The sequence below is a fragment of the Pelodiscus sinensis genome, chromosome 6 (genome assembly GCF_049634645.1).
Source record: "Pelodiscus sinensis isolate JC-2024 chromosome 6, ASM4963464v1, whole genome shotgun sequence".
Classification (NCBI taxonomy): Eukaryota; Metazoa; Chordata; order Testudines; family Trionychidae; genus Pelodiscus; species Pelodiscus sinensis.
The window spans coordinates 27,623,628-27,651,034 of record NC_134716.1 but is presented as its reverse complement, the minus strand read 5'-3'; the positions used below and the strand labels follow the sequence as shown (position 1 = coordinate 27,651,034).

Below are 27,407 nucleotides of genomic sequence, written 5' to 3'. Positions count from 1 at the left end.
GACAAACAAGTTTGTTTTCATTTTCCATTGATAATGCTTCTGCTTCTTGTTTACAATGTCACCTGAAAGTTTGCATGGCACTTTTGTAGTTGACATTGAAAGATATTTAGATGCCAGATGTGCTAAAAATTAGTATGCCCCTTCCTGCTTCAACCACCATTCCAGAGGACATTCTTCCATGCTGATGATGGATTCTGCTTTGTAACAATCCAAAGCATGAGTACCAATGCATGTTCATTTTCCTCGTCTGAGTTAGATGCCGCTAACAAAAGGCTGATTTTCTTTTTCAGTGGTTTGAGTTCTGTAGTTCCCGCATCAGTAAGTTGCTCTTTTAAGACTTCTGAATGCATGCCTTGTTCCTCTTAGATTTTGGATAGCACTTCAGATTCCTAAACTTTGATTGCATGCAGTAGCCATCTTTAGATATCTCACATTGGTATCTTCTTTGCATTTTGTCAAATCTATGAAAATATTCTTATTATGAACATGCGCTGGGTCATCATCTGAGACTGCTATAACATTAAATATATAGTGAAATGTATGTGAAACAGAGCAGGAGATATTTAATTCTTCCCCAAAACATTGTCACACATTTAATTTAATATATTATTTTTTAAGGAGCATCTTTAGCACAGAAGCATGTGTTCTAGAATGGTGGCCAAAGCATGAATGTTTAGCATATCTGAAAGTAAATACCTTGCAATTTGGGCTGCAAAAGTGCCATGCAAATGTCTAGTCTCACTTTCTGGTGACATTGTAAATGAAAAACAGGCAACATTATCTCCTATCAATGTAAACAAACTTGTTTGTCTTTGCTATTGGCAGAACAAGATGTAGGACTAAGTGGACTTGTAGACTAAAACATTTATATTGTTTTATTTTTTGAGTGCAGTTATGTAACCAAAAAACCCTCCCAAAATACTTTTGTAAGTTACACCATCACAGTAAAGAGGTTGCACGTCAGTACTTATAGGAGATGATTTGGAAAATACTAGTTATCATTTTTACAGTTGGTATATTTAAAATAAAATAATATCAAGTGAGCATTGTACACTTTGGATTCTGCATTGTAATTGAAATCAATATTGAGAATGTAGAAAAACATCCAAAGATATTTAATATATTTCAATTGGTATTCTATTGTTTAACAGTGTCATTAGTTGTGATTAATTTTAATTGCAATAATTTGTTTTGAATTAACTGCAATTGACAACACTAAAAATAACATTTTCTTCAAGAATCAGAATTTTTCCCTAATTCAGATTCCAGTAGCTATGTTAAAGATGCATATATAGTTGCCAAAAATAATGACCTTTGTAAAAGATACATGACTGTGCACGAGTGATTAGGCAAAATGTCTAGTGCTATCTGGGACAAAATTATCTAATTTTAGTGCAGCTGAGCACATCTTTTCCTCGATTATTATGTTGCTAAGCTTAGACTTTCACATTTTGAAAATTGGTTTTTCAAAATCTAATTTTGGAGCTTGGTTAAGAAAGACTTACCTGATGTTCTTTGAAGTTTATAGTTAATTTCTTGTTCTAAGGAACTGTGGTAAAACATTAAAAGGTTAAATCCAATCAATTGTTAATCTGTGACTTAATAAATTGTAAAGAAATTGTTACAAAAAGCTGGAAAATTGTCAGCTTTTTACCACTTTAAGCAGGTGAAAGGAACGTTTATATTGGTAGACATTTTATCTTATCCAAGACAGACATTCTACCGTGACAGCAATATCTCTTATAACAGCTTCCAGCATACCAGATCTCGATCTAAAAAGCTTAAAACTCCAGAGGACGAGAGAGAATCAGCTATGATAGTTGGTGCAGAAATCATAGCTACTGAAGCAGCTACAGATGGCTTCAAGGTCAATGAAAAGCCAGCAGAAAAAGTGAAGCTGGTAAATTCAGAAGTGCCTTCTGGGGAAGAGAAAAACAGAATGCAGCTGGATCAACATTTATTGGATAATATTGAGGTCTCAGGTGAGATTAGGATTGATTATGTTTCACTTGTAAATTTTTAGGCTATTGATATTATGATACCATGAATCTGTGGATGATAAGGCAAATGTGTTGCTCCAAGTGGTATAACTAAAAATGCCTATTCATAAAGCTTTTATGCAGGGAAATTGTGCAAGTAGGAGCATCATATGATATTTGCATGTGTTAAGAGCAAGAGCATAACCTATTTAAAATATTGAGCTGAGAACAAATCAGGCAAAATTACTTTTACTCTTTTATTTTTAGGAGAAGGAATCCTCCCCCTACCCCCCAAAGAAAAAGCACACAAAATGTTTAATGAACTCCTTCTGTAGATTGGCACATTGAAATGAATGAAAAACTTATCTGGAAAATAATATAAAGTACCTTATCCACTGAGAGAGATTGTACATAATATGTACACATGAGATATACTGCTTACATTTGCACGCAGAAAACTAATTGTGTATAATATTATAAAAAGTCTTCATTTTATTTTGTGCACAAAATCCTTCATTTCCAAGTGTACAAGTCCTGTAACCTAAGCTACACTAGAAAGGTACGTCAGTACTGTGGTGCTAGTTTGATATACTTCCGGTATCCTGAAACAGCTATTCCGCGTCCTTGAAACAAGCCCGTTATTTCGAAATATAATGGGTTCGCTATTCTGATGTCCTTGGAAATTTAACAGCACCAAATTATGAAATGAACTATTTTGAAATTAAGTCAAAATAAGCTACACAATTGGCGTAGTTTGTTTTGAGCTAAAGGTGCAGTGTAGATGCACGTGAAGTGTCTGCTAGAAGTCACGTTCTCCCACTTTACATATGCCTCTGCCAGTCCAGCATTTTTTTTTTTTTTTTTACTTACCCAACTTTGGTGCTGATCTGGGGCCATCCTTACTCATTTGCAGAATATGCAGCTGCATAGGGCATATTGAAAATTTGGGACATCACTGAGTCTCCTCTTCCTATCCCTGTTCTGTGGCTCTGCTTCCTCTGGAGAGGGTCTAGATAACAGTGAAAAAACCTTCCAGACCAATTAGCAGGACATTGACTTTGTGAAAGAGCTGCTTGAGTGGCAATGAAGCCATTTAAGAGGCATTTGCCAAGCCCAGGTATATATTTTCAGTTTCGAAATTTACCTTGTTAGTTTACGGGACCTTAGTTTAAAATTGTTTTAAAATATTTCATTAGTTTGTTGCTGACAATTATAAAATCATACCTCTTAAAAAATCACCTCCCCCCCACCCCCCGACTGGTTTTGGGGTTAGGGACACCAGTTAAATAGTATTGCATAGGGCCCTATAAATCCTAAGGACATCCATGTACAGACCCCTCTTCTGAGATTAATTCTCTGTGTTAACGCTAAAGTTCACTATGTGGAAGACATAGTCCCACAATCAGAGGTGACAGTAAAGGGGTGCCCCACTCTGGTAAGATCTGGACTGGGATGCTTGATCCAGAACAGGCAATTTAAAGGAGGCCCGGCCCTACTCCTGCGGGGAGGGTAGAAGCAACTCCTGTCCAGTCATGGTGGCCCAGTCTGACTCCCTTGGGACAAGAAGTGGTGGCTCCTGTGCCTCCATGGCAGTTTGACCCCAGTCCTGGAGTGGGGACAGAAGTAGTCCTTGTGTGGCTGTAGCCCGCAACAGCCCAGCCCCAGTCCCAGGGCAGTCCTAGCTTGGCCCCCAATCAGCCATGGTTGCCTAGCAGCTGCTGCCCTGTCCCAGTCAGGCCCCTTCATTCCCATCCCCAGGCCCTGCCCTGCCTCCTGCAACACCCCAGACCCGTGCCCTGAGCCCCTCATACACCTCAACCCTGATTCCTGCACCTGCCTCCATCGCTAGTCACTGCTCCACCTCCAGCACCTCTTCCCCCTCCGCTGCAACACTCTCCCTGAGTCCCCCGCACTCCACCTCACACTTAAATTTCTTACAGCTATGGCTCTATTGCACCCACCCTGCTTTGATGGGACAGTACTATAAGAAATTTAAATTACTTTCACCCTGCTCACAGTTCTGTCCAGAGGAAGCTAATGTCCCAATTCAGGAAAATACTTGAGCACACGTGACTTTAAGCACATGATTTGTCCCATTGTTGTTATTTGACACCAAAAGTGTTACTCATAGACTTCAAGGTCAGAAGGGACCGTTATGATCATCTAGTCTGACCCCCTGCACAGTGCAGGCCACAAAATCTCACCCACCCCTCCTAGAATAATCCTTTCACCTATATCTCAGATATTGAAGCCTTCAAATACTTTGAAGACCCCAAGATGCAGAGAATCCTCTAGCTGTGATCTGTACCCCATGCTACAGAGGAAGGCGAAAAACCTCCAGGTGTTGCAGGAGTGAAGGATATTACCTTTACTGAAAATAACATCCTTGGTCAAATGTACCAGCCGGAGGCTGTAAGCATAGTAGAGTTCCCAGTGCCCCAGACAGGCAAGGTGAATTGTCGAGTTGTGGCTTCAACAGGACTTCTCAGATACTGAGAAGTAAGCAATTGCATAAATAATTTGCTGAGAAGGGACTTTATAAATATCCACCCTTTTGCCTGATATTCAGAGGTGCTACTCATTTGTGACTCCCATGGACTTAAATAAAAATTGTGTGTGTTCATCACTGCAGAAAAATCAAGTCCTAATTAAGTGCCACAGTCAAATTCAAGGTTTGTAAAGTAGAGCTCAGTCCATCCATCTTTTCATTGTGAAAAGAAGAAAGATTGAACCTTTGAAGAGGGAACTTTGTGTATATAACAGCTGGCTACTGGTTCCCTATATGGTACTGACAATTGGTGCCTGCAGCTTCTGGCTGATATAGCCCAGCAATGAATTCTGGAAAACATTCTTTATATCTGGAAGTTCTGTGCTGACATCAGATGAGACTTCTATTGGTAAATTCTGCAATCCTTGACCTGCTCAAGTGATCTTTCTGAAACAAAATGTTTCAAAAACAGGTTCAAGTGACTATTATTAAAAAGGATGAAAGGAAGAATGAGAGCGGGGAAAAAGAATGAACTTGACAGCAAGATATTTCCTTCTCCCCCTAAATACAGAATTCCTCTTCCCCATATAACCCATATTCAGTATCCAAGATTGAGCAAGGCTGAGGTTTTTTTAAATAAAATGTTAATTGTTTCAAATCCAGTATCTTGCAACCCTTCAGAGTTAGAAACAGGAGCTTTGTGCCATTGGGGGAAAGAAGAGATTCTCAGCTTCTCACTGGAACTTATTTATAACCCTATATCATTGGAGTATATAGACACAATATTTTTAGGTATAGAAAAGCTATTTTAATCATTTTTAGGTATTTTACAATTAATGGGCCCAACTCTCATTTATACTAATGCTACTGTGTGCTCAACTCTCTTGGATATACAAACAGTGGCAGTCAGAGTAGTTCATTTTTGTTTTAGAGAGCTCCTTTACACTGCCAGTGAGGAATAAGGTAGCCTTTTGTATAAATGAAAATCAGGCGCATTAAGTTTAGCTCTTTTCTCCCTTTGAGTCAACTTCTCCATTCTCTTGCATCTTGTACAGTCATTTACATAAGTGCAAATAGGTTTAAAATACGACTGTGATTGGGATCACAGGGGAGCCAACTCAGAAGCCAACAACACAGTTCCCTTAACGCAATCCAGCTATAGGCCTCTATTGAGATGCCCAAGTCAAATAAAGTTCTACCAATCCCAAAGGATTGGACACACAACCTCCCAGGTCAATGAGTATTCTGTATCTTACCCAAAATAAATGCTTACAGCCAATTCTTATTAACTACAATTTATTTAAAAATAAAATATTGAGAGTGTTAGTTAAAAGAGAGCAGCATAAATACAGACATGAATACAGTTCTGAGATCAGTCATAGTAGAGATGTTGAGCTTTATAGTTGCAAAGACTTCTTACAGAATTATTCCTTAGGTTTTAGTGCAATGTCCACATTTCAGGGTGGGTCCAAGCAGGCTTGGAGACCTCAAATCTTACAACTCAGATTTACCCTGATGAAGCTTAAGCAGATCTGAGATTAAAAAGGATCTGGTCCCAAGGATCTTTATATAGTTTTTCAGCAATGTCTTGACTATTCAGGCTTGGGTGAGCAATAGATGATCATGGAAACTTCCATATTGATCTGTCTCCTAAGCATCAGAGATAATTAGTTATATGGATTAGCATAAAACAGTTGTCTCTCATTCACAGATGATTTGCTGTATACTCAAAGTGAGATGGATACAGTATAAACAGGAACCATATGATTACATTGTTAACTCCTAAAAATGTACATGTAGCACATCAAAACAGAAACATTATCAGTATGTCCCTAAAGGTTGAATTTGGGTCATTTATCTTGCAACCACGTTATTTTAATATTACTTGTATACTTCACGTGAAATTAATCTGTAGCAGTACTGAAGTACAAAATTACTCACTATAATTTTTGTGATATTTGTCAGCACTGCTGTTTGCAGACAATTCTTGATATTTCTTGTAAATATATTTTTCTAATTTTAAGCAACTATTTCTTGTTTCCTGACAGATTTTTCACTCAGGCATAATAGGTGTAAATTCAGAGTATAAAGTTAAATATGCCAGCCTTTCACGATGGTTATTTCAAGTAGTTGGATTGCTTTTAGACTGTCAGAATAATCATATTGAGTGCATATTGATAATTTCAAGTGATAAAAAATACTTTGTCTAGTTCAAATTGAAAATGCCAGTAGAAAGGAAAACAAGACAGAAAAGTTTTGTACTCGAAACTTAATATGCTACTGCTAAATTAGTCTTCGATCAAATGTTCTATAGCTTAGTTTTGCTTTTTTAAAAAAAAATGCTAGATAGGATATCTAAATGAGAAGCAGAGTTACAAATCTGATATTCAATTCAGGCTGCTGTGAGAATGGTATAGAATAATAATAATAATAACAATAGTAATATAATATGAAGTTTATTAACAAACTCGTATTTTTGATGCCTAGGGAACTCAAACTCACTTCCCAGCTCTACTTCTGTAACACAGAAAATAAAAAGAGAAGATGAAGACAAGGAAGATTCCAGTATTTCTGCCTTTCGAGCTAAGGATTCTACACTCCCCATACTCACACCTGTCAGTTGTATAAAAGACGAAGAAGAACACTCTTTAAAATCTCAGAATCAGCCTATGCAGGTTGGATTATGTCAAAAGTCACCTGGATATTCTTCCTTTGAAGCAGAGAGCCTGGAAAAAGAAGAGACGAATAGTGTGTCCACAGAGGATGATGTCAGTGACTTAGAAAGCAGTGAAAGTAGTGAAAGTGGCTTGGAACCTGGAGAAATACCTGCTGTAAGAAAAAAATGCTTTGAAAATACCCACTGTCTATGAAATATAATGCATAGTGCTTTTACTGTATTTATAATCAGGGTGCAGACAAATGTTGAACAACATCAGGCTATTAACCAAAATCTAGTTTAGTAAAGTGTCTTACACGCATGCTGAACTTTGTGATGTTAAGTCCCATAGACTTCAGTTAGACTTCAGCACATATGTAAAAAGAATCTTATGTGTTCCTCTTAATAGGGATGATTTTCTGAATGAAGATAATGTTTTATTATAGCATACTTGATAATGTTTGTTTCTTTTCTTATATTTCGATATCTGGTACTCGGGCACCACGTAAGCAAGTCTGAACTATCAGAAGGTATAGTTAAACCTCTCCCTTTTTTGCTAACTAACACACTATAGGACTTCTCAACGTGTAATAATAATAGGAAATTTAGCTAGAGCCTTTGAAATAAAAATCGGGGGGGGAGGAAGGAAATGCAATCCATGAAAGCAGGAGTGGTCACTACTTACTAGATATTCAAGTGTTAGGAAAGAAACTTTCACTTGTTAAAAGAACTGAGGAAAAATACTAATCATTTACCATACCCCTAAAACATGTGAGGAGGATTGTTGGTTATTCAGAGTAGGATAGGAGGAAGGAAATTGTCACACATAACACAATCTAATTGTTCTTTCTCCTGCTACTGGAAAGTCTGACAATCTGACATGGGGATATAAACAGCAGTAAATAATCTCATAGTGAGACAGTGATTTGAATTTGTCTTCCTATGGCAAACAATAGTTTAGTCTACTGAGGGCTGCAATAGCATCTGTTTTAAATTGTTGGGTTTAGTGTGGGGGCACCAGTTAGTGTTGGTGGCCTGTGATATATAGAGGCTTAGGCTGGATGATCTGGTGATCCTTTCTGGTCTGAGACTCTGTGTAACTATACACTGTATTTACAACCACTAGAGAAGATATTTAGGAAGGCATTACTGACTGTAGCACCTTCCTATCAAATGTTGAGTGTTGGCAGATAACTAAGGATAGACCATATAGTGGCTGGCAAAAGGATGCTCTAAAGGCCAGGTCACAACCTTGCAGATCTCTTCATAGAGATTTGTACTCTTATCACTCCAGAGACAGCCGGTGACCTAGTGGAATAACCCTAGTGGAATAACATGACATTGACATGTGTGGCTTTGTGTGGTTTGCCAATACATGCGTTGATATATATGGCCACTGACATATTTGAGGCATTTTCACCATTAACATCGGGTAGTAGTGGATGAAAACAGGACCTGACATTCTGATGGGTTTAATACCTTAGTTGTAAACCTTAATGACCCTATATTCATCTAATGTATGCCTTTTGCTCCCATCAAACAAAGTGGATTTAACAGCAGGAAGGTAGTTCAGTTTCCTGGGTTCTGTGGAAATTAGTATATTACAGTAAAACTCCATTGGTCCGGCATCCAATGCTCCGGCACTCCTGATGGTCCAGCACCATCGGGAACCCGGAAGTGCTTGGCAGCCGGACCATTGGAGCTGCTCTGTGCCTGGTTCCCGGATTCAGCTGCTGCTGAATCTGACCAGCAGCTGAATTGGGGACACCGGGGGCAGAGCAGCTGGGTTGCTGCCGGGTTGGTCCCGTAGCGCTGCCCCTTGGCACTGTGAGACCAACCTGGCAGCACCCCAGCTGCTCTGTCCCAGGCATCCCCAAGAGCAGCTGGGGTGCTGACGGGTTGGTCTCGCAGCGCCGAGCGGCGGCGCTACCAGACCAACCCGGCAGCACCCCAGCTGCTCTGTCACAGGCGTCCTGATTTAGCCGCCGCTGAAAATGACCAGCAGCAGCTGAATCGGGGATGCCTGAGGCAGAGCTGGACTATCGGAAGGGGGGGCTATTTGGGGTCTGGGGTGGCATCCCCCCACCCCAAACCCCTCATAGACCCCCTTACGATAGTCCGGCATTATCTGATAATCCGGCACCCCCTCGGTCCTAAAGGTGCCAGATTATCGGACTTTTACTGTACTTAGGAATAAATGGAAGAAGAGAGGAGTTATTATCCTGAATACCAATTTAAAGGCCAGACAGGAAATGTGTGTACCAGAGGAGGTTGAAGGATTTCAATACTGTTTGGAAAATGTGTGACATTGGGAGGAAAAGGGAAAGATCTTCATTTGTCCATAGCATTAATAGATTGGCTAAATATGGCTGAATCTTGAATTTAAAGCACAGGTGCTTTTAGAATTAGACTCCCTGAGTTCATTCCTCAGAAATAAACTGACCAGACAAGTCATAGCAATGAGTAGGACATTTTGGGATTTGAAGTACCTCTGAAAGTTGTGATGCACTTTCCCAGGCAGACTAAATGTGTAACATACACAATCAAGTATGTCTTTATCCCTCTCTAGTGGATAGACCACATAAGAAGCGTTCTTTAGTTTGCTGTTGCCTCTGAGCTAATGGACTGAGTCCTTTAGCTCAGGCAATAGTGGTTCATGCATTCAGACTGAGCAATCTTGGTTTCAATTAGGGATGTTAAAAAGTATTTAATTAGGTAACCATGTAACCGTTAAAAATCTTAGCAGTTACACTACAAAACTACCAATATTAAAAACTTGAGTTTTATTATTATTGTCCATTGGTTTTTCCTAGGTTAATGGGACCCTCAGATAACCGGGAGTTTTAGATAACTGGAATGCCCTACTCCCCGAGCGCGCCAGATAACACAGGTTTTACTGTACATGCTTAAATGCTGCGGGCTTCCAGCACACATTGCCATAGCAGAGCCAGCAGTGCAGGGTGGCAGCTGGCTTAATGGGATTCGATGTGCGTACCAGCTCCCGTTCCTGCACCCAGGGAATTGGCTGCTGCCCTGTGCTACCAGCTCTGATACAGAGCCTGCAGTGTGGGGTGGTAGCCAGCTCCCTGGGAGCAGTGCCGGGAACCACCATATAACTGTTAGAGTAACAGATACGCTCATGCTTATCCATTAAACTCTTTGAACAGTTACACTGTTACATCGCTAGTCCAATCCTCACAGATGAACTGACCACAGGTGGTGTTACAGAAACTATATTGGACCTATTAATAGTGATAGAAACTTGGAGAACTATGTCTTCTTTGGAAACATGAAGGTACCATAGGCTTCCTGTAGAGAGCTAGTGGCTGTCCATTACCTTTATCAATTCTGTATTGAATCTTAATTTCCTTGTGACTCCTGTCCGCTTAGGGTCATTGGAGAATATTGGGTAAATTACCAGTTAGCATTTGAAATTTAGAACAGATGCTGTTGTCCATTTTTGGAGACGATGACAGATGACATTGTGTGTAATCTGGCACATCAGTTGATCTTTGGATGTTGGGGGCTCAGTGATCTGCTCCTGGGAAGAGTTCAGTTCAACTGAGAGTCTATTCAGAATTAATTCTGCAACCTACCGTGTTTAAGAAAGATCCCAAAACTTGGCATGCTATTGATCATCTTCCTTTTTTCCCTGGGTCTTTGAACATCTGGACCAAAGAGTCCATCCATTATTCTGAGAGGTGGAAGAAGGCAGAGAGGTAAATTCAGATCTGCATCTCCTGTCTTTTACTAGCTACTGTCCATCATCTACCTCTATTATTTATACAGAAGTCAGAATATCTTCTTTCATAACAGGATGACAAGCCCAAAGGGTTGCCTGTTACTACTATCAGGACAAATTTCCCTTCTGATGTGTCTCAGAAAGGGATGCATCTGCAACAAAGGATAAAGTAAGAGAACAAACCACTCTTGCAGAGCTTGGAAGAATTTTCTGTCTTTGCCTAGTGGTTTGTTAATTAGGTTATTTGTCCATACAGGGGCGGGCTCTGAGGAGCACCTAGCTAAGGCAGAGGCTGTCAGCATTGTACAGGAAGCCCCAGAGTTTTCCTGAGAAAGTATTCAATCCATTTGTCTGTAGCTATGAAGTCCTCCTCCGATAGAATCAGTGTTTTCACGAAAAGCAAGGCAACAACTGCATCCCCCTGAAAATTTAACATATTTGGATTCTGTTTTAGAAAAGAGTAAAATATTGGTATGGGTAACCATTCAAGCATCTGGAATGATTAGGAAAAACTCAGTCCAAATTAACTGTCTCTGAGATTCTTTCTCAGAGGTATACACAGTCTTCCTTTTGTCCACTGAGAAAACTGTGTTATCATTTCACTAGCTGTGTGAGCAGGATTTTCTGCAGGTTTGTCCAATTGTGGCACCATGTCCACTGTATTCAGAAGTCTTTATAACTTGGAATCAGAACATTGAGGAGGAAGAAATCTATCATGAGCTTCTTTTTCAGGGCCTCCCTCAAAAAGCTCTTGTTTTTCAAGCCAAGAGGTGAGAGAGGAATGGGAAAATTTACCTTCTTCAGTCTTAGATTTCTTTGTATGAAAACTCCTATTTGTTTAATTTTTTCTGCTATAAAAATAGAGGCATTTGTGTTGTGGAGGAAAGGGTCAGATAATTGAAACAAGTGAATGTTTTCATAAAACCTTTGAAATCCTGAACAAGCTCAAATAAAGATCACTTAGTTCTCAGATGAGTCATGTTCTGACCCTTCAGAGTGTTCCCTACGGCATCAGAAGCACTAAGAATGGAGTGTTTGCCTTTTTTTTGGTTAGTTTGTTTGCATGTATGTAGAGGAAGATTGAAGGAATGAATGGAGGGGGACGATACAAAAATAATTTGTCAGATCTGGAGTTCAGCAAGAAGTAGCTCATGTACATGGATGGTGGGAAGAATGTTGATGTAGGGAAAAGGAGGAATTTGAGTTAAGGACCCCAGAACAAATGAAGGATCACAGGCCATGAACCACTGGCTAATGAGAGGTGAGAGCATCCAGTTAAAATTTCAGTATAGAGGACAGGATTCTTGAGTTCCCCAAGAGGATGAGGCAGCAGAGTGGGAGCACGTGTTGATTCATCACTGGATCTGGTCCACACAGTTTACTGGCTTCCTCAAGTGAAACGGCTGTCAAAACCAGGCCATCTGCTGTGTTTGATGAAAAGCTCTTGTGGGCTGGCTGAGATGAGGCTCTTGTTTGTCTTAGTTATATCAGCTGATGTGGCTTTTTCCTGCTGCCTCAGTGGAATTGGAAACACATTGCTAACTTGAAGCTATAGCTTTTGCCGGCCCCCTTGTTTGTGGATCTTTGCTGCTTGTGTTAGCCCAGAAGTGAATACAGGGATATGGCATTGGAAGCATACAAAGAGTAAAGTGACCTCTCAAAGCATGTCTGAAGCAGATGGTATGTATTGGAAGCAGCCTGGTTTTAGGGGCTGAGGCACACTTTTGGACTTCAGAGATGCACCTAAGGGGCTAAGGAGACTCTCTAAAAATAGCATCAATTTAAGGATGTTAAATATCGGTTAATTTACTAGTCGAGTAGTTGATGGAATTTTCATCGACTAGTCGATAGGCACTTGTGCTTTCCTCCTTTGAAATGTACAAGAGCCCCTGCTGGAACTCCGCATGCAGCCTGGGGCCAGTAGGAAGTCCCACTGACTCCGGGCTGCATGCGGGTGTGCCAGCTTTGAAATGCACAAGAGTCCCCAGCGGCGTTTCAAAGCGGCAGCACCGCATAGCTAATCATGGGCTCAGCTGTGTGGCACTGCTGCTTTGAAGTACCCTTCTTCCCCCGCCACCCACTTTGCTGCCTCTGATAGCTGTGGCAAGTGGGGGTGGGAATTGACTAGTAGACTTGACCAACCGATAAGCATTTGTTTATTGGATAGTTGACTAGTCCTTATCATCCTTACTGTAATTAGTACATTTAGCAAAATCTTTTCATCATTGCCCACTACAAAAATTCACTTTTCTCATGCTGAGATAAGAGTCAGTCAGGTTTATCTTGGGGATGCAGAACAGTTGTGGGCCTTAGCAAATAGAGGCATATAAAGCAATGGCTGCTACTGTATGGAAAACTGGACCTGCCTCTGATAGTAGAAGAGAGGAAGGAAAACTGACTGTTGCATTGCTGGACATACCCAAAGTATGAGAAATATAAGTTAGAGGCAGAAGTAGGGACGTTAGATGTCTATTCAATTATACGACAACTAACCACATGAAATCTTAGTGGTTACATAACTATTTGATAGTCTCTGGGGGCGGGGCCAGCAGCCAGTGTGCTCCCAGCCCCACTTCCAGGAAGCCTCCTGCCACCCACACTGCTGGCGAGCCGGTCCGTGAGGTGCAGTCAGTTTAAAACCATCTCCCCTTGCCAATCGGCTGCCTGTTGCCCCATGCTGCTGCCTCTGATACAGAGGCAAAATACGGAAAAATACGGTATCTCTGTGTGCTGCTCAGCCTCACCTTCATAGATGGCTGACTTCTTGTAATCATTGCAACAGAAATTAATCTTCAGGAAGGATTGAAGGGAGACCTTCAGTAGCTTTACACATTAATTATGTGTATTATGTTCTCATTCTTTTATTAATGGTAGTAGGAGTGGGAGTCTAAGGACCCCTTACCTGTTTAACTTACTTTGAAATTGAACTGCTACCATTTCCCCCTCTTTTCCTATGGAAGAGATGCTGACAGGCTTGGTTTTCTGTTTCCTTACTCTCAAAGAGATACGTTGTTTTGTCAGTCATTCTTTGCCTCTCTTTTATCTTTCCTCCTTACTTAGACTGGCAAACTCCTGAAGTGATCTCTGGTCCATAGACTTGATGAATGAGGGTTTTGTGATCTTATTTTCCCTTTTTAAAAAAGTACCCATATGATAACAATTACTGACAACTGCATGAAGCCACCACAGGGAGAACAGCATGATTGCAGATAAATGAAATGGGACACACATTTCCATTTAATACCTTACAAGCCAGTGATATAAAATGTTTCAAAATATACAAAAGTATTCTAGTATACATTACATTTTCAGCCAGTGTTAATCTTTATTCAGTAAATTTAGCATTTGTTTATTGTAATGATATGTTAACGGTTGCTTATGGTTGTGTTTCTTTTAAAGACAAACTTAAATAATGCATTTTAACTTTTAGTTCCTAAACTGAAGTGGTGAAAAGTTATGAAGAAAAGGTGTGCATATGTTTTTTTTAATATGCTTTTGTCCCAATACTGGGTCATTTTCCACATCGCTTTCTGAAGTACAGTGAGAGATTGTCTCAACTCTTAGATCTAGCAAAATAAGTAATGTCAAAAACTATTTTTTGAACATAGATCAGAGGTTCTTTACATGCCTTAGGCGAAAATGTATCTAACCAAGTGAATATCTTACACCATTAGCAAAAGAATGTTCTTGCTTATCACATTAGTTTTGTTCCGTTTCCAACTAAACTGAATGTGGTTTCTTCCTTTCAGTTAGCAGAAATTGAAAGAAAGAAAACATGTAAGAGTTGGCGTCATCCCCTAAGTAAACCCCCGGCCAGATCTCCTATGACACTGGTTAAACAGCAGGCTGTAAGTGACGAAGGTGAGCATGCTTTTAATGTGTTTTTCTAATTATATCCATCTGTCTGTCTTTATAAGCCTGTATACATATATGTACTCACTATAACAAAAGTACTGAAGATGAAAGAGCATTTTGCCTGTCAGAAATTTTGTAAAGCTGCAGAATAATTCCATTGAAAAGCTTTCAATGGAAGCTTTCAGCATCCATGCTGAATTCATGAGTTCTTACATTTTCCCCACTTTCACTTAAATTCTCCTAATCATATTAGAACTGTCTCGTAAGAAGCTCAGAACAGTATGAAGTCATTTAAAGTGCTTCATATGGGATGAAGACGCTTTCTGTAGTCAGATCTCCTTTGTTGGATTTCTCAGCAATTGGCTTTAGCAGCAACTTTACATCTGATGTAGGAAGGCAAGTATAGCTGTGAAATACCATTTCTAGATCTTCAGAACATCAATCCTGCTTGTAGACTATATACCTCATTGGATTTAAAACTTTTTTTTGCCATTGTTTCATAGACATCCAGTTGGAGGCTTGAAAAGTGGTTTTCATAAAAGTCTTGATTTCTGAAAGAGACCACAGATGTTCCAAAACCAGAAAGGTTACCAGCAGTCTTTCCCCACAATTAGTTACAAATAGGAAGGAAAAGAAGTAAATACATTGGTGTCTCTCTCTGGGTTAGACATTTTACTGTGTCTATTGGAAATGGGGAGCTTACTGAGCATATCCCATATATATCCCTCATTTATACCATTCCTATAGTTATGCCAATAAGTTTCTGTATCAAGCAACTTCACGGTTCTAAAAATTAGGGATCAGATGGTTCTCAGCAGAGCTTGAGAAAGCTGGCAGAAATGTGGGCAAACAAAAAGCCAACATAGCAGTTAATGTTATTTAAAGCTACCCAGGACTGTCCTCTCTATCCTCATTTCTGGCACAATTCCTACTTGGGGGAGAGGGAATTAGAAGCAGCACTCAGGTAGCTTTCTCCTTTGCTTTGGCAGTGGACAAAGAAAATGCTTTCAGGGCAAAGAATCTGACTCCTAAATTTACATTTAGGCAGTTAAATAATTTTCAAAAACACAAAGCAGCTCCCATTGACTTCCAGGAGTGCTGCTAGGTACTCAGCACTTCTGAAACTCAAGTCCAATGGCTTAGGTGCCTAAATAAGGAGCTAAATTTTGTGTACCAGTCATTCCACAATATTAAAACTGTGCATCTGAAAGTGAGATACCACCATAGATTGGACAGTTTTAAAAAATTGGATCCAAATACAATAGTGCTTCTCCTATAATATTTCAGTCTGATTATGGTTATGAAAATATATAGTAAGGTCAAAACAACATAGCATAGCCATTAGCCTATTCAGTATGCTTGCTTCACTCATGTATAAAATGCTCTTCCTTTCTTTAACTTATAAGCAATGGAGTGTGTGTATTAAACAACGCTCACTCCCACTGCAAACTTCCAAACTCCACCATCTAAAGGCAGTGTTTTTTCTTAATTCCTCATCTGCTCTTTCCCTTTCTCAATGCCTGCAAACTGTAGCATACATTTCAGTTTGGTAGCTTTAGCCTTGTGGCATATTCAAATGCATGTTTTCATTTCAGATCATCAAGAAGCATTTTTCATCCTTTCAGGAGATGTAACTTATGTAATTAAGGAGCAGTTTAGATTTGGAACTCTTGACCTTCATTTTAAAAATTCTAAAATAAGGAGGAAAAGTTTGCTGTCCTGTTTAAACAGAGAATAAGGGCCTTTCTTTTTATCTCATCGTCATTTTAAGTTTTATTGTGTTATTTAAAAAAAGATTAATATTTATGTTAATGACATAAGTTACAAAGGAAATATAATCATCTTCTGTCACATATTTGTTAAGCAGTGCTAAAAGAAGTCTTTTCCCCTCCAGCTACTATAGATTCATCCATACATGGTTTCTGTAGCTAACTTGATGGTACTTTGGATTTGAATGACTTACCAGACATTTCTTATCAAAGTCTCATTTGTAGCCTCCTCCTTACGTTTTCAAGGTTAACATACAAACATGCTAATAAGGTGTACCACAGTTGTTGAAAGCAGTTTTTATTTCAGGTTTGCAAGCACATTCAAATTCCTTTTATATGTATTTCCAATCATTCATATTAGGAGAAAATACTTGAGAAAAAGTGCACAGCAATTCTGTTGGGTTGTTTGGTTGTATTTTGGTAGATAGGAATATGGAACTTTATATTGTCTTTTAACATATAATAGTTGTTTTTAAACAGCATATTTTGATGCTAGACTTGAAAAAAAAGCTAATTAAGGAAGATTGAAAGCAGTCATGTATTTTAAGCAGTTTAATTAGCATAGTTAAATTAACATAAGCCATTATTTTTAAGTCATTTTTAAGACTAAGTCATTCACCTCCATTACAATGATAATTTTTGGGACAATAACAAACAGAAATGACAAACTCACATTAGAAACTGATACTTACAACTCCAATGAAATTAGTGTGGGTGCTGAACAAGTTTAAAATATAAGGTCTCCAGCAATGACAGTGGCTTATTAAATGATGCTCAGGCCTGCCACTGGTGGTGCGAGGATGTAAAGGGGTCGGTTGCCCCCGGGGCCCAGCAATTCAAAGGTTGCAGTGGCCAGAGCCTCGTGCCATGTGTGACATGTTCTGTGTGGCATGCTCTAGGCAGCACTGAAGGTCAGCTGTCCTCCACACTGCCACTTCCAGGAGCAAGGAGGTGTCCCCTGCCTCCACCACATCTTGCCAGGGGCCCGTGGAGGCTCTGCTGCTGATGCTACACTTTTTTTTCTTTTTTTTTAGTTTATGAAAAGTTACTACTCTCAAGTCTAGTTTTCTAAGTGTAAATCCAGCAAAACCATGAATTGCTATGTTTAAATTCATGTCTACAAAACACACTTTGTAAAGGAATGCAGAAAGTTGGACCGCTGACAGTGTAACTTGCACAGCCTTTGTCTATGACTAGTGGAAGGCCTGCCTCCAGACATAAGCCTCAACCTTACTGGAAGCTTAAAAAGCCCTCTGCAACTATTTTTGTTTTGTTGGATAACATAAATTTAACAGGTCTGTCATGTCCCTTCCAGTGTTATGCTTTCAGTCAGCCTCAGCTAAGTGTTACTGAATTGCATGTGGTAATTATAATTGTTTCCCTTTCCATAAGTTTCCCACCTCGTTTTAAGCCTAACAGCTCTCATTTGTTTCTTCTTCCTTTTAGGTCTGAAAATGTCTGAACAGATCTCTAATTTTTTATCTGGGTCTCAATTCACCAAATGCAGTATTTCAATTAGCTGTTAAACATCTTTCTTAACATTAGTGACAGCTTAGACATATGACCCATATCTTTGTAATGTTTGCATGCCTTGAGGGGCCAGATTGAGTGGATTTCAGACAGTGTTACAGTAATTTACACAAAAATGTCTTTATTAATTTTATAATTCACCTGTAAAGTAATTAACGATTTAAATATATGGTGGACTGGAGTGAAGTTGCTCTTATTTATATTAGCAAATATAGTTTTTGTGGTAGATGAAAGCTCTGTAACCTTGGCTAGAGCTGAAATAAAGTATCAGAAATGAGGATCTCCACCTCAGCATGGATTAGTCCTGCCATAAGCTGGCCAGATGGAACAAACCTGGCAGTGAGTCTCAAGGATTCTGTTGTCTCCATGATGTCTTTTGCAGCAGGCTGTCAGCCTTCTGACATTCCCATTTCCATTGTCACAGACGCAGCAGCCTAACAGCAGGTCATGTATCTCACATGGCTTTTAGCTCCTGTCCCATGTCTCCCTTGCACAAGAAAATTATCCTTATGGTCACATAATTTGTCTGTGTCTGTGTATTTGGGGGCAGTGAATTGGTACCTGCCAGCTACCAGGCACAGTCAGTCCCCTTGTTGTGATTAGGGTTAAACGGTCAGTGGAAATGGTAGGTATTGCTAACAGTCCCCACACCCTCCTCTCTCTAGATTGTGGTGATCTTTTATGCTAGGTTCCCAGGCTTGGCCAAGATAGAGTGTTTTACTTTGGTACTGCTCTCGTTTCTCACTGCTCCATCCAATTGTCTGGTTTACTGAGATTGTCCTTTTCACTCTCACTTCTCATCATGCATCAGTTAAACTTCAGCAGCCATCCAGTTCCTAGACCCTGTAGGCAGCACTGCAAAACCGAGATGATACACTTTGTTGGGCAGAGCATGCAGATAGGATGGAGAATGAATAAGTTGCTGAAGGGAAGATAAATGCTTTTCCATTTAGCAAAATGAGTCCTCATCAAGAAGCAGCTGGGTAGGGGACCTGAATAACAGACACAAAGGCAATGCCAGTTTTAAATTTGTTTAGTGGGATTACAAGATCTCTGTGCAAGGATGCCAGTTTCTTCAGTGGCTGCTTCCTGTCAGGAGGCTCCAGCTGCATACTATTCTTCACCTCTTGCTGCTTCTCACCCCACTTACCTGGTCCTTCACTTTCCTTCAGTCCTGCTTGTGGTATGGGGGACACTGTACATGGTCCTCACAACAGGAACACAGCTTGTCTTCTCGTCTCTCTGTGAATCCACTCAGCAGTGTTCTTTTTTTCTTCCTAACACAACACTGGAGAGCAATGGTTAGGTGAGCATCAACGGAGCATCAACGGAGCATCTGTTTGTTAACCAGAACAAGAAAGCCAACAGCTGGGCAGAGGTATTTCTGAACACATACTTGATACCAATTGTCTAATCTCAAAGATGGTTAATAGCAAGTGTTACTATGTGCAAAACATTTCACACTCTGGAGCCTCTCTGTTGGGTTGTACATCTATCCAATAGAGATGTTTAAGAACCAGGATTAGTTTGGCTTGTGTCATATAAGAGAGCTACCCCAAGAAAGATTGCTTCTGTTCCAGCATCTAATGATCGTGTTTTGTTTACTATCCAAAAAGCTGCTGCAGCCCTGCTGGTAGTGTTAATTCTGTCTCCTCTGATCTATCGAGGCCTTTCTAAAGCCATAATTTGCGGTGGTATCTGCATCTTCCTTGACTCTGTTGAATGGGTGTGAACTTGGTCAGGGAATGAGCATCTTCCCAACCTTTTTATTAAATTGTCTTTGTATCCACGTGCATTATAATAAACAATGGCTATCTGAAGTATTCAGCAACTGTTATGTGAGTTCTGAAATAAGGGCTTGGCTTACTCTGAGAACACTTATTTATACTGATTCAGCAGTTCCTCTTGATCTTTGTGGCTGACTGTCCTAATATTTTCTTACACTGTTCTGTCTGGACTCTATTGTTGCCAGAGCATTTCTTATATTTCTAATCTTTTGGGGCTGATCTGTCTGCTGTCTTTTCAGATATTCAGGGAGATGGGGTTTTTTTTTTGGCAAGAAAATGTTAGTATAACAGGAGTATTCTTATAATTACATCATTAGTATAACTGAAGGATGGGCACTTCACAACCTGTTAATATCTCTGGTCTGAGACCCAACTGTCACAGTCTATCTCTAGTTTTTCTGGGTATATTCCTTGGAGTTGCATAAATTTCCAGTTTGTTTAATTTTTGAGAGGCTCTTTGAGACTGATGAATGATCGTCTGCATGGGTCATGAGAATTTTAGCTTCCCAGTGGATTATGATGCATGGAATTCAGTTTTTTCTCCATTAGCAGCAACCTAAAATTAATTAAAGTTTAAAATCATGTGAGGGATATATGCAAGCTCTAGCATACTTGGTGATGTGCTTCTTTCAAGTGGTGTCAGAAATACAAAATAGAGGAAGCTAAATGGTGTACTAAATTAATGAACTGGCCCTTTTCTGTAAACTTTTAAGTGACGTTAGTGCTCATAGAAGGAGCTGGGTTGAGAGCCCTAGAGAATGAAATCTTTGCTACAAGCTAGTATTAGCAGTTCAACATTATTCTGAAGATAACACCTTTTGGGTGAGAAGAGAGTTTAGTCTCTCCAATTCAGTCCTTGTCCTCTGTGTTAATACTGTTCATTAGGGTGCCAGATATGATTAAGAATTTGTGATTTGGACACCATTCCACTTGAAAATGGATTGGTTAATTTACTTCACATATGAATTTACTATTTTCCTTTGGAGTCCTGCCTAGATTCAAATTCTATGTTTGATCACGGTAATTTTAGTCCCTAGGAGATGTGTATCCTCATAATCAAATCAGTACTAGTTTTGGCAAAAGTCTGCATGATTTGGCAGTCTTTGTTCAGCATTTGGGTGGTATTGCCAATATGGAGGAGGACCAGAATATCACACAAGCAAGACTGGGATGAAATTGGAAACTGGAATAATAGAAATGGATGAAATTTAATAGTGCAAAGTGGAAGATCGTACATTTAGGGACTAACAAGATTTTTTATTGCAAGCTAGGGACTTACCAGTTGGAAACAATAGAGAAGGAGAAAGACCTGTGTGTATTGGGTGATCACAGGGTGCCTATGAACTACTAATGTTCAGAGGCCATGAAAAAAGGCTAATGCACTATTAGGGGGCATCAGGCAAAGTAGTTATCAGAGTGATAAATACCAGTAAAAGGGGGAGGAGTTATTTAAGTTAAGCGCCAATGTTGACACAAGAACAGATAGGTATCAACAGGCCATCAATTAGTTTAGGTTTGAAATTACATGAAGGTTTCTAACTGTCAGAAGAGTGAAGTTCTGGAACAACATTCCAAGGGGAGCAAAAAACTGGCTTCAACACTGAGCTTGCCAAACTTTATGGAATTGATGGTATGATGAGACTGTCTACAGTGGCATTAGCTAATGGCAAATATCTCCAGTGGCTAGGTATGTGATGTTAGGTAAGAGGAGGCTCTGAGTTACTACAGAGAATTCTCTCCCAAGTGTCTTGCTGGTGGGACTTGCCCACATGCTCAGTTCTTTTTCAGATTGCCATATTTGGGGTTGGAAAGGAATTTTCTCTTTGGTCAGCTTGGCAGAGACCTTGTGAGTTTTCTGCCTTCCTCTGTAACCTGCAATATGGGTCACTTAAGGTTTAAACAAACATACATGGATTCCACATAGAGTGGATTCTCTAACTTGAAGTCTTTAAATCATGAAGATCTCAGTAACTCAGCCAAACTTTGTGTCTATTACAGCACTGCATGGGTGAGGTTCTCTATCCTGCAATATACAGAAGGTCAGAATAGAAGATCATGATAGTCTCTTAGGGCCCTAAAAGTCTAGTCTATATGTCTAAGAAGCAGTTCTGAACTGGAATTGCAGGTGTAGTTCTGGTATGAACTGAGAGAGGTATCAGCAGACATGGGTGTGAAAGCTTGTCTATAGCCGAGCTACATTTTTTTAAAGTTGTCTAGTATTAGTAGTCATTTGCTTCTATAACCTGAGTTCACCTATCATTTTTAAAAGTGCATGCTAGTGGTGTGATCTTAATTTTTTCTGTCTCCAACTAAATTACATACTGAAATAAACCTACTAAGTGGGAAGAGAGGAAAAAATGTTATGTTCACTTTAAGACATCTGTAGAACTTCTTCGATGCTATTGAGATGAGCAGTTTAAGAACCAACAGTTCACTGGGATGATAGGGGGTGGGGGAAGGTATCTTCAAGAGCTAATGGCAAAATTAATACATTATTTAACTTTTGGGCAGATATTAATTGGAATTTTACTTTATGTACTAAGCTGCGTAATGGCTGCAGGAAGACTTCTTCCATCTTCCACTGCAGAATGTCACCTTTTTCATAGGATTCCTTTGTAAGTTGAGTTCTAAATGAGACTTTTCTGTTTTGTTTTTACTAATTCTGGTTTCATTATGACTTGGGGTGAATTCTCCAATAAATTTCCAGCAGGACTAGGGCTGGCTTAGGTATTTTTAAGGGTTCTAGTTTTATAACAATTGTTCTTCATCATTAGTGTCCCTGGAGAATTGTTTGTACACATTTCAATGTAAATCCATTTTTAAAAGAAATTCTGTCTCTGTATGTCTGTCTCTCCCTTATTGTGCATGTAGTGATGGAATTAATGCCTAAAAAAGAATACCAATGAAGAATAGAAGAGACTGGGGAATCAAAACTAGAAAGTGCTGCTCACACTACTAGATTTGAAAAATAAGTGCAGCAGTACAGTATGAACTGCATGTCACAAGTCAAGCATTAATAATTTTGGCATCCTTTTTTTACATTCAATTCAGGCTTATTAGCTTGTGGTAATATACTTTTTATATGGAATGCACTCATATTTCTGCTAATTTAAGCAATAAAAATGCAAATTCAGCAGAAATAGTAAATAGATTAACTATGGATGCTTATTGGTTGGCCCTAGAGGTTGTTTTCCTGAGTTATTTGCGTATAAAGCTTTAGAAACTGTTTTTTGCATAGCACTAAGTGATATCGTAATAATTTACAATATGGGTAAGCACGTTTCTTCTATAATGTTTCTAGCCGTTTCAGTAGCATTCATGAGTCCAAATTCTGTTTGTTGACTTAGTAAGATATGAGAACAGGGAGGGGAAAAAGGCTATTGTGACTAGAAAGAGCAGCTTGGACAAGAGTTTGATTGAATTAAGGTAAATTGCTAGTTTTATAGCTATAGTATTTTTCCTATAATATTGCAATATAAATCCAATCTTTCTTTGCTTTTTGTATTCAGTCACAATAGCACGTGAAATATGCTAAACTGCAGCTGGTATTCAAGAAATAGAAGATATTTTCAGTAATATCATAAGCAGGTTAAGCAAGGTGAATGGAAGGTAAAATCACTTGTGAAGATGCAGCTGACCATGAAAACTAAATTGCTGAATTCTAGTTCAGGATCCTTATTCCTTGTTTGGTATATGAAAGTGTCACTTAACTCTGCTCTTTCCTGCATTACTTTGGAGTAGAGGGAAGAATGGGAGCCATTAACCTTATGACATAGCCTAATCTATTTTTGCCAGTATTAGCATTAATATATTTTGTATTAACATATTATATAGCAGAATGGTAGCATGTTGGTTTTAAACAACTGATTGTAGCATTTTGTGTTTGTTGTTTTTTGCTATTCTGTAGTTCACGAGTACTCAGGGTACCTCTACACAGCAGCAGATGAAATAACACAATGCGTGTCAATACTATAAGCCTTTATTCTGAAATAATGTCGAGCTGGAGAACTTCTTACTCTGACTCGTGGTAACCCTCATTTCAGTAGGGAAGTCGAAGGAAAAATGTTCTTTCTTTGACTTCTTGCTGTGTAGGCAGCACCAAAAGCCAAGTTAAGCGATTTTTTTACGTAAGCTACGCAATTGACGTAGCTGAAGTTGTGTAGCTTAATTCGACTTTATCCCTGCAGTGTAGATATACCCATAGAGGGCAGGTATTTTCCAAACTTCTTTGTGCAGCGTTTGAAGTGCATTTTAGCACCACAGCTCTAGCTATGTATCTCTGAGCTCTAAATGTACAAGTATAGCTAGATATCATTAAGCTAGGAGGAAAATGTACTGTCCGTTCATATGTTGTTAAATGTTATTGAAAGTTTTAAATATATTTTAAAGGACTTCTAAAGCCCTTAAATAGTACATTTCTTCATGTGAACTCAAAGCACTTTATACACAGTTGAATAAAAATCAGCTGATTTGGAATACTGAGGCAGAGAGAGCTCAAAGCTAAGCTTTTCCAAAATTTGATCCATTTTGGACACCTAGAAACTGATTTTCAGAGACAAGACCTGATAATTCTGACTAAAGTCATTTGGGAGGTGTGGGGGCTCAAAACAGTTCTAAGGTAGAATAAGTGATGCCCTATCCACTGGATCATGCTTAAGGCTACACTTTATTCATGGGTATTTGTAGTAAAAGTCATGGATAGGTCCTGGGCAATAACCAAAAATTCACAGACCATCACCGATACTATAAATACCCTGGCTAAATCTTAGATGGGGGACTTCTGGGTGTTTGCTGCTCTGAGGGGCTTCTGAAGAACCGCTGCTTTGGGGGGCCTCAAAAGATAGGCCTGCCCTAGCCACTGCTTAGGTGGTGAGGCAAGGCTGCCTTAACAGTGGCAGTTCTGGCTGGCTGTGGAGTCCTCCACATTGACTGCTGGAGAAGTCATAGAGGTTGCGGAAATTCGCGGAATCTATGGATATCACGATCTCCGTGACTGACATGCAGCCTTAATCATCCTAGCTTTTTTTGTTCATTAAAGTTCATTAACTTCTAATAAAATCTGTTTTGTTGCAATTTTCATAGATCCTTTGAAAACATGTATAGAGAAGATATATTTTGTCTAACAAAACAATAATATAGAACCATAGTATAGATATAGTTGTGCAAATTCCCTATGATTAAAAGTAATCCAGAATGAAAATGGCATTCCTATTTTATTAGCCCTACTTCTCAGCAGCTTTCCCATGAGTAGCTACAGATTCTCTGAGCAAATTGAATATGAAGTTTGCCAAGGAGACAGATGTTTCTTCTGTAAGATTATCTTCCATAGACTAGCTTCTGGTTTTGTAATTACAGTCTGAAGAGAAAATGGAAAAGTATAACTTATTTTTATGAAGGATTAGTTCACCAGAGTATGGGTACACAATATCTCACAGTAGATGATAGTTACAAAGTATCCTAGCAATTACTGTTTTTAAATTAAAGAATGAGTTTGTTGAATTATTATTATCTTTGTCTGCCAAAATCTGTAACCGCAATACAGACCATCTGCACTGTAAGACACTGAATTATAACATGGATGTTATTGTACTAAAATGCTTAGTTATCTGAGAATCGCTCTGTTTGTGATGCCATTTCTCTGATAATGCACAAAAGGTTAGACTCCAAACACTGATCCCTAAAAAGTATTGAGTGCAGTTGCTTTTGAATATTTGTACAGTATTAATGAGCCATTTAGGAGATTCGGGACTATTGATCTGCACAGGGGATTTAGAACATGAAACTTTTGAGTTACAACCTCCAACTCATCCCTTGACTTATCACATGAATTTTGGCAAGCCACTTGAATTTCTCTGTTTTCCCATCTCTACAATGATGATATTTAGTTACCCAAGACCCTGATTCAGCAAAGCACTTAAGCACATTATTATCTGTAAGCCTATGAGTACTGCCAACCCTTACAATTGAATATATACTTTGCCTGACATTGGTTATGTAGAGATTTATTTACTTAGAGAAGATTTGCTTCTGTGGTTCAGATGCTTTGTGCTGGTCTAGAGATGGAAAGCAGCCATTCAGTTTCCTAGGCTTAGAACTGGTTTGCATCAAAGGAATGGCACAAAGCAGCTGCCGTGTGCTGGTGAATTTCATCGGTAGTGTTTTTAAAGCAATTAAAAATCTAAAATTATGCTATATAAATCTTTATTTTATTGGGTAATACATTAGATGGATCGTAAGAATGCATTTTAATTTCTAGAGTAAATAGGATATATCTTGTAACAGGAAAGCCCATCATATCTCAGAGTTCCTTTTTATTGCTAGGTGAGAAATGATATGAGTTGACAAGATTTCACTGTTTTTTACTTTTGCTAAGCCTCCAAGTGTGCATTTGTGGTCAGAGTTTGGACTGTCTTCGTAGAGTGGCTTAGAAAATCATAATACAGTAAACTTCAGATAATCCGGCACCTTTAGGACCCAGGGGGTGCCAGATTATCAGATATGCCGGACTGTCAGAAGGGGGGGGGCTATGAGGGGTCTGGGGTGGGGTGGGGGGATGCTACCCCAGACCCCCTCATAGCCTTCCCTTCTGATAGTCCGTCTCTGCCCCAGGAGTCCTCGATTCAGCCACTGCTGGTCAGTTTCAGCAGCGGCTGAATCGGGGGTGCCTGCAGCAGAGCAGCTGGGCTGCTGCTGGGTTGGTCCGGTAGCGCTGACCCTTGGCGCCGCGAGACCAACCCGTCAGCACCCCAGCTGCTCTTGGGGACACCTGGGGCAGAGCAGCTGTGGTGCTGACGGGTTGGTCCCGCAGCGCCGCTCCTCGGCGCTACTGGACCAACCCAGCAGCACCCCAGCTGCTCTGCCCCAGGTGTCCCCAAGTCAGCCACTGCTGATACTGATCAGCGTCTGACTCCAGGAATCCAGAGGCAGATCTGCTCTGCCCCGGGCTTTCTGGAATTAGCCCTGGTCAGTTTCAGCAGCGGCTGAATCAGGACGCCTGGGACAGAGCAGCTGGGACGCTGCTGGGTTGGTCCGGTAGCGCCAAACCTCGGCGCTGCGGGGACCAACCCAGCAGCACCCCAGCTGCTCTGTCCCAGGTGTACCCAAGTCAGCTGCTGCTGAAACTGACCAGCAGCTGATTCCAGGAAGCTGGGGCAGAGCAGCTCTGTCTCGGGCTTCCTGGAGTCAGCCGCTGGTCAATTTCAGCAGCGGCTGAATCCGGGACAGCTGGGGTGCTGCTGGGTTGGTCCCGCAGCCCCGAGGGGCAGCACTACTGGACCTACCTGGCAGCACTCCAGCTGTTCTGCCCCCTGCTTCCTGGATTCAGCGCTGGTCAGTTTTAGCAGCGGCTGAATCGGGGAAGCTGGGGGCAGAGCAGCTCCAATGGTCCGGCTGCCCGGAGCACTTCCGGGTTCCTGATGGTGCAGGACCATCAGGAGTGCCGGACCATCGGAGTTTTACTGTAATTAGAATGTTCATTAATGTATAACATTTCCTTGAAAGCAGAAAGATGTTTGAACCCTCCTCTCCCCATATAAATAATCTAAAAATATTTTACCTGCTAAGTTTACACTAAAAATATAAACCTTCTCCACTGTCTTCAG

General features: G+C 40.0%; 1 protein-coding gene across 6 annotated transcripts in view; it reads left to right on the top strand.

Annotated features, from left to right (window-relative positions):
- Window positions 1-27,407, top strand: part of KDM4C (lysine demethylase 4C) — a 392,253-nt gene that overhangs the window by 220,648 nt on the left and 144,198 nt on the right. For all 6 annotated transcript variants that reach the window (XM_075931603.1, XM_075931602.1, XM_075931604.1 and 3 more), the window contains exons 10-12: window positions 1,750-1,982; window positions 6,955-7,298; window positions 14,615-14,726. In XM_075931603.1, the coding sequence (XP_075787718.1) occupies window positions 1,750-1,982; window positions 6,955-7,298; window positions 14,615-14,726 (689 nt within the window). The remainder of the gene's footprint in view (window positions 1-1,749; window positions 1,983-6,954; window positions 7,299-14,614; window positions 14,727-27,407) is intronic.